Source organism: Anomaloglossus baeobatrachus, assembly GCF_048569485.1.
Source record: "Anomaloglossus baeobatrachus isolate aAnoBae1 chromosome 5 unlocalized genomic scaffold, aAnoBae1.hap1 SUPER_5_unloc_23, whole genome shotgun sequence".
Lineage (NCBI taxonomy): Eukaryota > Metazoa > Chordata > Amphibia > Anura > Aromobatidae > Anomaloglossus > Anomaloglossus baeobatrachus.
The window spans coordinates 762125-774594 of record NW_027441799.1 but is presented as its reverse complement, the minus strand read 5'-3'; the positions used below and the strand labels follow the sequence as shown (position 1 = coordinate 774594).

Sequence of the window (12470 nt, the reverse complement as noted above, 5' to 3'; positions counted from 1 at the left end):
AGCTTGCCTTTATCTAGAGATAGACTGTTTGGCGAGCCATTGGCTGACATCATTAAACAGTCCAAGGGTAAAGACTCTTCCTTACCCCAGCCCAGATCAAGCAAACCTCAGCAGAAAAAATGGCAGCAGAGGTTTCAGTCCTTTCGAGGTTCGGGCAAGACACAATTCTCCTCGTCCAAAGGGACTCAGAGGACGCAAAGAGTCTCAGATTCCTGGCGGGCTCACGCACGCCCCAAGAAAGCAAATGGAGGAACCGCTTCCAAAGCGGCTACCTCATGACTTCCAGCCCCCCCCCCTCCGCATCTCCGGTTGGGGGCAGGCTCTCCCGCTTTTCCGACATTTGGACGTCACAGGTCAAAGACCGGTGGGTGACAAACATTTTGTCTCGCGGGTACAGAATCGAGTTCAGTTCTCGTCCTCCAGCTCGGTTCTTCAGAACCTCCCCACATCCAGACCGAGCAGATGCCCTGCTGCAGGCGGTGGACTCCCTAAGAGCGGAAGGAGTAGTGGTTCCTGTACCGCCTCAGGAACAAGGGCGAGGGTTTTACTCCAATCTCTTTGTGGTCCCAAAAAAGGACGGCTCGTTCCGTCCTGTTCTGGATCTAAAGCTGCTCAACAAACATGTGCACGCCAGACGGTTCCGGATGGAAACCCTCCGCTCTGTCGTTGCCTCAATGTCTCAAGGAGACTTCCTTGCCTCAATAGACATCAAAGATGCTTATCTCCACGTGCCAATTGCTACAGAACATCAACGTTTTCTACGTTTTGTGATAGGAAACGACCATCTTCAGTTCGTAGCTCTGCCATTCGGTCTGGCGACAGCCCCCCGGGTCTTCACCAAGGTCATGGCGGCGGTGGTAGCAGTCTTGCACTCTCAGGGACACTCGGTGATCCCTTACCTAGACGATCTACTTGTCAAGGCACCCTCTCAAGAGGCATGCCAACTCAGTCTACATGCTACGCTGGAGACTCTACAGACGTTCGGATGGATCATCAACTTTCCAAAGTCGAATCTGTCACCGTCACAGTCGCTAACGTATCTTGGCATGGAGTTTCATACTCGAGCAGCGAGAGTGAAGCTTCCGCTGAACAAGCAGCGGTCCCTACAGACAGGGGTGCAATCCCTCCTTCAAGGCCAGTCGCACCCCTTACGGCGCCTCATGCACTTCCTCGGGAAGATGGTGGCAGCCATGGAAGCAGTTCCCTTTGCGCAGTTTCATCTGCGCCCACTTCAATGGGACATTCTCCGCCAATGGGACGGGAAGTCAACGTCCCTGGACAGGAAAGTCTCTCTTTCCCAGACGGCCAAGGACTCTCTACAATGGTGGCTCCTTCCCACCTCATTGTCTCAGGGAAGATCCTTCCTGCCCCCATCCTGGGCAGTGGTCACGACAGATGCGAGTCTGTCAGGGTGGGGAGCAGTGTTTCTCCACCACAGGGCCCAGGGGACGTGGACTCCGCAGGAGTCCACCCTTCAGATCAATGTTCTGGAAATCAGGGCAGTGTATCTTGCCCTACTGGCCTTCCAACAGTGGCTGGAAGGAAAGCAGATCCGAATCCAGTCGGACAACTCCACAGCGGTGGCATACATCAACCACCAAGGAGGGACGCGCAGTCGGCAAGCATTCCAAGAAGTCCGGCGCATTCTAATGTGGGTGGAGGACACAGCATCCACCATATCCGCGGTTCACATCCCAGGCGTAGAAAATTGGGAAGCAGACTTCCTCAGTCGCCAGGGCATGGACGCAGGGGAGTGGTCCCTTCACCCGGACGTGTTTCAGGAAATCTGTCGCCGATATGGAGTGCCGGACGTCGACCTAATGGCGTCCCGGCACAACAACAAGGTCCCGGCATTCATGGCGAGGTCGCGCGATCAAAGAGCTCTGGCGGCAGACGCATTAGTTCAAGATTGGTCGCAGTTCCGGCTCCCATACGTCTTCCCACCTCTGGCACTCTTGCCCAGAGTGTTACGCAAGATCAGATCCGATTGCAGCCGCGTCATACTCGTCGCCCCAGACTGGCCGAGGAGATCGTGGTATCCGGATCTGTGGCATCTCACGGTCGGTCGACCGTGGTCACTGCCAGACCGACCAGACTTACTGTCCCAAGGGCCGTTTTTCCATCAGAATTCTGCGGCCCTGAACCTGACTGTGTGGCCATTGAGTCCTGGATCCTAGCGTCCGCAGGATTATCTCAAGGAGTCGTAGCCACAATGAGACAAGCTAGGAAGTCTACGTCTGCTAAGATCTACCACAGAACGTGGAAGATTTTCTTATCCTGGTGCTCTGCACAGAGAGTATCCCCTTGGCCATTTGCATTGCCCACCTTTCTTTCCTTCCTGCAATCGGGGTTGGAAAAGGGCTTGTCGCTCAGCTCCCTTAAAGGGCAAGTCTCGGCACTATCCGTGTTTTTTCAGAAGCGTCTAGCACGTCTTCCTAAGGTGCGCACGTTCCTGCAGGGGGTCTGTCATATTGTGCCCCCGTACAGGCGGCCGTTAGATCCATGGGATCTGAACAGGGTACTAGTTGCTCTCCAGAAGCCGCCTTTCGAGCCTCTGAAGGAAGTTTCCTTTTCTCGCCTGTCACAGAAAGTGGCGTTTCTTGTTGCGATCACATCGCTTCGGCGAGTGTCGGAGCTGGCAGCTCTGTCATCCAAGGCTCCCTTCCTGGTGTTCCACCAGGACAAGGTAGTGCTGCGCCCCATTCCGGAGTTTCTCCCTAAGGTCGTATCCTCGTTTCATCTTAATCAGGATATATCCTTGCCTTCCTTTTGTCCTCATCCGGTTCACCGGTATGAAAAGGACTTACGTTTGCTAGATCTGGTGAGAGCACTCAGAATCTACATTTCCCGCACGGCGCCCATGCGCCGTTCCGATGCACTTTTTGTCCTTGTCGCTGGTCCGCGCAAGGGGTTGCAGGCTTCTAAAGCCACCCTGGCTCGATGGATCAAAGAACCAATTCTAGAGGCCTACCGTTCTGCGGGGCTTCCGGTTCCTTCAGGGCTAAAAGCCCACTCAACCAGAGCCGTGGGTGCGTCCTGGGCATTACGACACCAGGCTTCGGCTCAACAAGTGTGCCAGGCAGCTACCTGGTCGAGTCTGCACACTTTCACCAAGCATTATCAGGTGCATACCTATGCTTCGGCGGATGCCAGCTTAGGTAGAAGAGTCCTGCAGGCGGCAGTGACACCCCCGTAGGGGAGGGCTGTTTTGCAGCTCTAACATGAGGTATCTCTTTACCCACCCAGGGACAGCTTTTGGACGTCCCAATCGTCTGGGTCTCCCAATAGAGCGCTGAAGAAGAAGGGAATTTTGTTACTTACCGTAAATTCCTTTTCTTCTAGCTCTTATTGGGAGACCCAGCACCCGCCCTGTTGTCCTTCGGGATTTTTTTGTTGTTTGCGGGTACACATGTTGTTCATGTTGAACGGTTTTTCAGTTCTCCGACGTTATTCGGAGTCAATTTGTTTAAACCAGTTATTGGCTTCCTCCTTCTTGCTTTGGCACTAAAACTGGAGAACCCGTGATACCACGGGGGGGTATAGCCAGAAGGGGAGGGGCCTTGCACTTTTTAGTGTAGTGCTTTGTGTGGCCTCCGGAGGGCAGTAGCTATACCCCAATCGTCTGGGTCTCCCAATAAGAGCTAGAAGAAAAGGAATTTACGGTAAGTAACAAAATTCCCTTCTTTGGGACGGATCCTATTTTGTTAATCGTTGTTTGCCGATGGGTTGTTCCATTTCTTGCGCTTATTTTGACGCATTCAGTTCTTTTTTAGAATGGGCAGTGTGTGACGTGGCACAGCTCTCGTCAATGATTCACTATCTCGACGATTTTTTGTTCATTGGCCCTGCTGAGTCGGCAGTTTGTCAGACGTTGTTGAGGACTATGCAATGGTTGTCTGGCCGGTTCTAGGTCCCCTTGGCTCAGGATAAGACAGAAGGCTCGTGTACTTGTCTCAATTTTTTGTGTATCGCGATTGATACCGTGTTGGAGTGCAGGCTGCCAGAGGAAAAAATCTCAGCTTTACGGGCAGAGGTGAGTTCAGCTGTTCGCCTTAAAAAAATACAGTCGAGGGACCTTCAGTCTCTGTTGGGCAAGCTGAATTTTACTTGTCGTATTATGCCCATTGGCCTGGGTTTTTCCACAAAGGTTGGCGTCGGCGACATCCGGGGTGCGTTCCCCAAGGATTACATAAGGCTGACCAAGGACCTTAGGGAGGATTTGGCAGTCTGAGGAAGTTTTTTTAGAAAAGTACAATGGCCGGTCGCTAATGATTGCGGAAGTCGTAGATGATTTTGATTGTGAGCTTTTCACCGACACAGCAGGTGGTACAGGCTTCTGAGCTTACTTCGGAGGTAGTTGGTGTGTGGGAGAGTGGCCAAAGGCATGGCATGAAGCAGGGTTTACGCGGAATTTAACGTTGTTGGAGCTTTTTCCAATTATGGTGGCAGTGTCTGTCTGGGGAGAGCATTTTAGCAACTAAAAATCAGTTTTCACTGCGATAACATGTCAGTTGTCATGGTAATTAACAACTTGTCGGGTGCATCTCCTCCGGTTGTCCGCTTGTTGCGGTACTTTGTGTTGCGGTGCCTTTGCCTTAATGCGTGGGTTGTGACGGTGCATGTACCGGGGGTTGAAATCTCCATTGCTGATTCTCTTTCTCGCTTGCAGTGGGATCATTTTTGGAGCCTCGCGCCGGCGGAGCTCTTGGAGTTGGTGTTCGAGAGGCGAGCTCGCTGATCAGAGCGTCACTGGCTGCTGGTACGTGGGCTGCATATGAAGCAGCTTGGAGAGAATGGACGAATTGGAGGCAGGAATTTGGGGCAGGGGAGTCTGCGGAGGATTCTGTAGGTGCCTTACTTTGTTGGTTGTGTAGGATGGCTTTGGATCAGTGGTCTTTTCAAGGGTTAATTGGTATATGGCGGGGGTCGCGTTTGGTTGGAAATTACGGGGGGTTGTGGACATACCAAAGAATTTTCTGGTTCGGCAAGCGGTGAGGGGCTTGAGGAAGGGGCTTCATAGACTGGACAGTCGGAGGCCAGTGTCATTCCAGCTGCTGGAAGAGCTGGGTGTTCAGTTGGAGCGAGTGTGTGTTTCATATTTTGAAATGGTTCTGTTTCGATTGGTATTTTCATGGGCTTTCTTCGGAGCTATGAGCATAGGCGAATTGGTGTCCCCAGCGTCATCCTGGGAGGGGGGTGTTTTGGGAGAGGACACAGTCGATTTAGGGGACTCTGTAGAATTTTGGATCCGGTGGTCTAAGACGGATCAATTTGGCCGTGGGAGAAGGGTCACTTTATGGGCTTTGGCGGGGTCCTTGAGGTGCCCAGCATCTTATTTTAAACGGTATTTAGAATTAGGGGTTGACCGCCTGGGCCCGTTGTTGAAGCATCAGGATGGATCGTTTTTGTCCAGCTACCAGTGTGCCGCACCCGTGCCAGCAGCCGGCGCTGCTCGGATCCGGACCTTCTGTGGGTGGCTCGAGGGTCTCTGGACCCGGGGGTCCTGCGGTCACTTCAATCAAAAAGGGGTTTATGGATTGGGGACGTAAATGTACGGCCGGAGCTGTGTTAAGTTCGTGACGCCACCCACGGTATGTGGTGAGCTGGGGCACCACCGCTGCTGTGTCAGGGCACCCGGGGGAGATGTTGTGCAGAATCTGTTAACCCCTCCGTGGGTAGGGACGATGGCCCTGGGACCCGGTGGGTGTAGTGCAGGGGAGAATGGCAACCGCCGAGGGTGCTGGTGTACTCCCAGTTAGGAATGAACACACGAGTCTCTGTTAAACCAAGGTGGTGGTGGCCGGTGCCGCGGCCGGATGCATCCAGGGTCCCGCACCCAGCTAGTGGTCTCAGTCCTTTTCCTGCAGTGTTTCTCAAGGTGATTGACTTCCCCATATGGAACGTGGAGTCCGCTCCCGGCTGGATGTGGCCTAAGGAGCCGTGCCCGCAGACGCTGGCCCGTGGGATCTATGGGCCCTGGCGGTGGCCGCCTATCCCTTCTCGGTGGGCTGTTGTCTTCTATGAGGGACTTTGGGTTTGACAGAGCCTCTAGTCCTGGCCTCAATCGGTTAATTAACCAACTCCAGTTGGTTCTGGCTGTTGGCGTCAGGGTCCGAGTACCCCCCTTTGTGCTACGGTTTCCGGGTCAGTTCCCCGTGCCTGTACCGGCGGGCTACGACCCTGGCCCGGTACGTCTCGGTTCCACCGAACCGTCTTCCCGTTTCCTGGTGACAGAGACCACCGTCTGCCTCCTAACCAATGGCCCCATAGCTCCTACCATGGTGCCGTTCAACTTCACCTCCTGTGCTGGAGCTGCACACAGCCCCAGCACACCTCCTCTCCACTTGAACTCTCCTGACAACTCTCTTGACAACTCTGACTTTTTCCCGCCCTGGGCTGTCTAGACCCCTGGGTGGGCGTGCACCAACCACCTGGCCACGCCCACTGTTGTGTCTATCTATCCCTAAGGGGGTGACTAGGTTGTAGTGGTTGGCTGTATGTTACCTAATGCGAGAATGGTGTAATGCAGGGGCCTATTTGTGACTACCTGGATTCTCTAGGGTGTCACACCAGTTTGTGGCGTTTTTTCGGAAATTCCTGGAGAGGTTGGGGTTGCAGGCGGACAAGTTTTCAGCCCATTCGTTTCGCATTGGAGCAGCGACTGAGGCTGACAGGTGGGGGCTCCCGATGGAGACAGTGAAGAGGATAGGCAGATGGGAGTCGAGGCGGTTCAGACTGTACGTCCGCCCCCATTTATTGTGGAAGTCGGGGCGTGTTTTGATCTGGCGGGGTATTTTAAAAATAAAAAAAAAACAAACAAACCCCTGTGATGTTGTTTTTAAGTTAATGGTAGCTATTGGCGTGTGTCAGATTTTCGGCTGTTATATTCCCCCCCTTTTTTGTTTTGTTTCCTTCTATAGGTGGTACGCCCCTGGTCTGGATTTTCGGCCATTCATTTGTTTATTGGGGGGCACTGAGAGCTGATGTGCGGCGCAATGGTTGGCAGTTGGGTTGTTCCAGAGGCGAGGTAATCATTCGTTGGATCGGGGTGCGGGACATGCGATGGCGGCAAGTGTTGGTGGATTTTCACCGGTTCGCCCGATTAGATCGCCCCCCCGGACGTGCTGGTGTTGCACGTCGGGGGAAATGATTTAGGGGCCCGCCCCTGTCGAGAGTTGATATGGGATATCCGGTACGACCTGCTCCGCCTTTGGTCAATCTGCCCTACCCTCAGGGTGGTTTGGTCGGATATTGTTTCCATAAAGGTGTGGCGGGGGGCTCGGTCCCTGGAGAGGATCGACAAGACCAGGATAAATGTCAACAGGGGGGTTGGAAATTTTGTGTCCAGGAATGGAGAAGTTGTAGTTCGACAAAGGGACTTGGAGTCGGGGGAGGGGAATTTTTGGCGATCAGATTGTGTGCACCTGACTGCCGTGGGTATTGGTCTGTGGGTCTTGAGCATACAAGGAGTAGAGCGGGCACTGGTTTTGGTGGGGTAACTCACATTATGAGGTGTCAGGTAATGCTCATGGTGGCGGTGGCAAGGGGGGTTCTTGGAGTCGGTGGAAATGTCGGGGTGGGGGGTGGTACATTAGATAGATGGGGAACCACCCCTCTTGTTTATTCTGGTATGGTAATTGCCTGGCGGACTTGGGGGGCTCTCCAGGGGTGGGGTCTCCTGAGAGTCGGTTAGGGACACGGTTTTCTGGCAAAAGGTGGTGCCCCCGTGCTTGTGGTCGCAGCTGGGGGCAAATATGCTGGATGGTTTGGTAACAATACTTGGTGTCCGCCAGGTTTTGGGGCTCCAAGAACCGCCCTTGCATTGGAAAATGGCTATTTTCTAAAGGGTTATTTTATTTGTTATAATGTTTGTTAATAAACCAGGCTGATTTGGCCAATTTATCCAAATAATGGCGTTGCGTGTTTATTAACGGGTGAAAAAGGGGGGTTTTGTTTGGGATTCTGATGAGCCAATGAAGGAAACCTCTGCAGTAGGGCAGTCATAACACTTAGCACAATTTTATGGGATTTTTGAAGAATGCTTGAAATATAAGCCCTACTCCATAAATAAGCTCTAGTTACAGTCAGGGCCAGCGTTGGGAGGAGTCAAACTGCGCAAATTCTCAAGACCCCACTCTCTTAAAGACCCCATCAGTTGTATTCTGAGGTTGATTGTTTAAGGACCTTTGATGGCTTCAAAGTCATGTGACATGATGTAACCAAAGGTATCTTAATTGCAGGAGTCTAAAAGAACTGAACAGAGGACAGGCTGGCTTGCTGAACTGGCATTAGGGGAAAGGGAGAGCAAACTGGGCAATTGCACAGGGCCCCCTTTCTCCCAGGGGCCCCAGTGTTTATATACCAATTATAGGACTGCTTAAGGACCATTTTGACATCACGTCATGTGACCAAAGGTCTCAATTGGAGGAGTCTAAAGCTGAAGAGGAGGCAGGCTGGTGTGTGTGTGTGTGTGTGTGTGTGTGTGTCTCTGTGTGTGTGTGTGTGTTTGTTCACGACAATTTTAACCAGCTTTGCCAAAATGGGCAGAGCTTGGCCAGAAGAAGGGTGTGATGCCACCTCTTCTCTAATTCATAACAAACTGCGATGTTCCCTATGCCAGAAATCTCACTCCAGTCCCTGACGTCATTTTTCAGTGTACATCACCGGTCTTGATGAGTTTGAACCCTAATGTTTATCTGTACAGGCTGCAAGACCCTGCTACCTGCTTTGGTTACAAAGCCTAAGGATGGGTCATCAGCGTTACAGTCCCAGACAACCCACTTGAATTTTCAGCATCTGTCTTTATTTTATTTTCGTCTTTGAAAAAAACCTCTTTGAAATTGTCTATGTTGTGGATCAATGTTTCAAGGAGATGTTTGCAGGTTTTGCCAACTGACATGGCAGCGTCAGGATCTGTTGAAATGATAGACTCTGGTACTTTGCATGTAAATTTCTCTGCTGTCTGTGAGCAGCGCAGGGAGACGCAGGCATCAAACCAAGGCTTGGGCAGGCTAGTAAGAGTGATTCTCTGCTGGGCTGCTTGTTAACGTCTGTGATCACATGCTGTAGAGGAAAAAGTATTGTTTGCTCCCGTTCTGTATGTGCTGGCTGGACTATTTCATTAATGCCAGCTATAGTTTACCTATACTGATCTGGCGAGGTGTTGTGATCCAGACTTATGGGTGTTTTTTGTGCATTATTACTGTGAGCTGTGGTGGTGTTAACCCGTGTTGTCATTTGCCTTCCTGCTCTTGCTTTTCTCCTTAGCCTCTCACTGTTTTTTTTTGTGAGTCTGCAATGTGTCCCGTCAGTCTTAATCTGTGTTTCCATCATATTCCTGTCCCTTTCTTCCCCAGGGGAATCACAGATTAGATCTAGTCAGGAGACTAGTAATGCACGAGACTCCGGCATCTCCATCTTCAGGGGTAATCCAGAGGTTAAGAATAGCTTAGGGTCCCCTAGTGTGAGGGACAGTATAGGAGCACCCTGTCCCTCATTATCCTGCAGTCACATTGTGACAATCAATCAGATTATTTACTGTAGCACATTCCAGAGAACTGGTGCTAGGAATGGGAGAGCCAAACTAACAAAGATGTAACTCTTAAGGCCGCTTTACACACAACGATATCACTAGTGATCTTGTTAGCGATGTGACACACCAAGATCATTGTCGATTTGCCGAGATCGCTCATAGGTCATTTTGTAGCGGTCACACGTACCCATCTCACAAATGATGCTACATCGTTCAGCGAGATATTGTTTGACCAAGGCGGTCATGTGGATGTTGTTCGTCGTTGGCAGGGTGTCAAACGTAGCAATATGTCTGCTGCGTTCCAAACGACGAACAATATTTTGAAACTGAACGTCGTGTCAACGATCAACGATTTTCGCTATTTTTAAGATCGTTCGGAGTCAGATGTAGGTGTCACACAAAATAACGTCGTTAACGACGACGGAAGTGCGTCATGAAAACCGTGACCCCGACGACATACCGTCAGATAAATCGTAGCGTGTAAAGGGGCCTTTAGATCTCGATATTGGACAACAGATTCAGAATAATTTTTTCCCTAATTTAATTTCTGATGTTATGGTTTAAAAAAATAAATGTACTTTCAAGATAATATCATTAAAAATTAATAACTTTGTGCTTATTTTTAGCAGATGACTGTAATGGGAGTTCAGATGGATCTCTAATATCTTCCGAATTTATAACAGATGGTGAAAGTATCCCACATGATACATATGAAGAGCATACTGTTGTCCCAGATATAAATCCAGTCCTTCCTCGGAAAGCTCTATCATCTGAGTTTTTCAAACAAGCCCAAAATTCCCATTTATCACAGAATTGTAAGCAGAATAGAAGTTACAGAAGGAATATGGAATATGAAATGGATGAAACGGTTCCTACAAGGGAGAAGCCATTTTCATGTTTAAAATGTGAGAAATGTTTTATTCAGAAATCATATCTTGTTAAACATCAAAAAATTCACACAGGTGACAAGCCATTTTCATGTTCAGAGTGTGAGAAATGTTTTATTTGGAAATCAGAACTTGTTGAGCATCAAAGATGTCACACAGGAGAGAAGCCATTTTCATGTTTAGAGTGTGGGAAATGTTTTATTAAAAAATCACTCCTTGTTAGACATCATAAAATTCACACAGGGGACAAGCCATTTTCATGTTCAAAATGTGGACAATGTTTTTCTAGTAAATCAAATCTTTTTAGACATCATAAAATTCACACAGGGGAGAAGCCATTTTCATGTTCAGAATGTGGGAAATGTTTTATTGCGAAATCAGATCTTGTTGTGCATCAAAGATCACACACAGGAGAGAAGCCTTTTTCATGTTCAGAATGTGGAAAATATTTTATCCAGAAATCATATCTTGTTAGGCATCAAAGATCTCACACAGGGGAGAAGCCATTTTCATGTTCAGAATGTGGGAAATGTTTTATTCAGAAATCAGTTCTTGTTGTGCATCAAAGATCTCACACAGGGGAGAAGCCATTTTCATGTTCAGAATGTGGGAAATGTTTTATTCAGAAATCAGATCTTGTTGTGCATCAAAGATCACACACAGGAGAGAACCCATTTTCATGTTCAGAATGTGGAAAATATTTTATCCAGAAATCATATCTTGTTAGGCATCAAAGATCTCACACAGGGGAGAAGCCATTTTCATGTTCAGAATGTGGGAAATGTTTTATTCAGAGGTCACATCTTGTTAGACATCATAAAATTCACACAGGGGAGAAGCGATTTTCATGTTCAGAATGTGGGAAATGTTTTATTCAGAAATCAGTTCTTGTTGTGCATCAAAGATCTCACACAGGGGAGAAGCCATTTTCATGTTCAGAATGTGGGAAATGTTTTATTGAGAAATCAGATCTTGTTGTGCATCAAAGATCTCACACAGGGAAGAAGCCATTTTCATGTTCAGAATGTGGGAAATGTTTTACTAGTAAATCAGGTCTTGTTAAACATGTGAAGAAGCCGCACAGGGAAGGAACCTTTTTCATGTTGTGAATAATTGAAATGTTTAACTGGTAAATCAAGTCTTGCCGACCATCAGAAAACCAACAGAGCGGAGCAGCCATTCTTGCTTTCAGAATTTGCCAAATGTTTTTAAGACTAATCAGATCCTGTTGTCCGATGAGTCACACAGGAGAAGCCATCATGATGTACTATAATTCAAAGGGTTTTATAAAAATATTGGCTACAATTGCTCAAGGAAGAATTTGTGAGGAAAAGAACCATTTTATTTCTTTTTAAACTTATTGTATTTTTTGGACCATAAGACATACCTAGGTTTTGAAGGAATAATATAGGGGAAAAGATTGACACAAAAAATGTGGTCATCACGCACTGTTATGGGGGGGGGATCTGCTGCTGACACTGTTACTGGGATAAAATCCCCCAATTCTGTACTGATGTCACCCATCCTGGGCCCCTTACAGGTACTGTTGATGTGTCTCCCATCCTTGTGTATACTGTATATCCATCCTGGTATATATATTGCCCATCTTTATCCCATCCTGGTATATATGATTCTTGTCATAGTATATATGTCCCCATTCTTGTATATATATAGCCCTCATCATGGGTCCATGCCAGTATATATTTCCCCATCACACTGCACACATAATAAAAGAAATGATTATACTCCCCATCCCTCTGCTCTTCCGGTGCACGGTGTTCTCTTCTGATGCTGGCAAGTGACTTCACCATGTAAGTATCTAACAGCCATCTTGGGAAGACTTGAGCAAACTACCGTATTTTTCGCTTTATAAGACGCACTTTTCCTCCCAAAAATTTGGGAGGAAAATAGGGGTGCGTCTTATAATCCGAATATAGCGGTACCTAGGGGTCCTGTCTGTGCGGCGATCGGGCGGCCGGGTGCCTGTGGCTGCGTGCAAGCGGCTGGGTACCTGTGCTCGCGTGCGGTGGCAGCCGGGTACCCGTGGCTGC

The 12470-nt window shown here is 49.0% G+C and overlaps 1 protein-coding gene across 1 annotated transcript in view; it reads left to right on the top strand.

The window, feature by feature from the left end:
• LOC142259056 (uncharacterized) overlaps positions 1-12470 on the top strand; it is a 223566-nt gene that overhangs the window by 33951 nt on the left and 177145 nt on the right. Inside the window, 2 exon segments of the mRNA XM_075331583.1 lie at positions 10159-11489; positions 11491-11598. Of these exon segments, the coding sequence (XP_075187698.1) occupies positions 10159-11489; positions 11491-11598 (1439 nt within the window).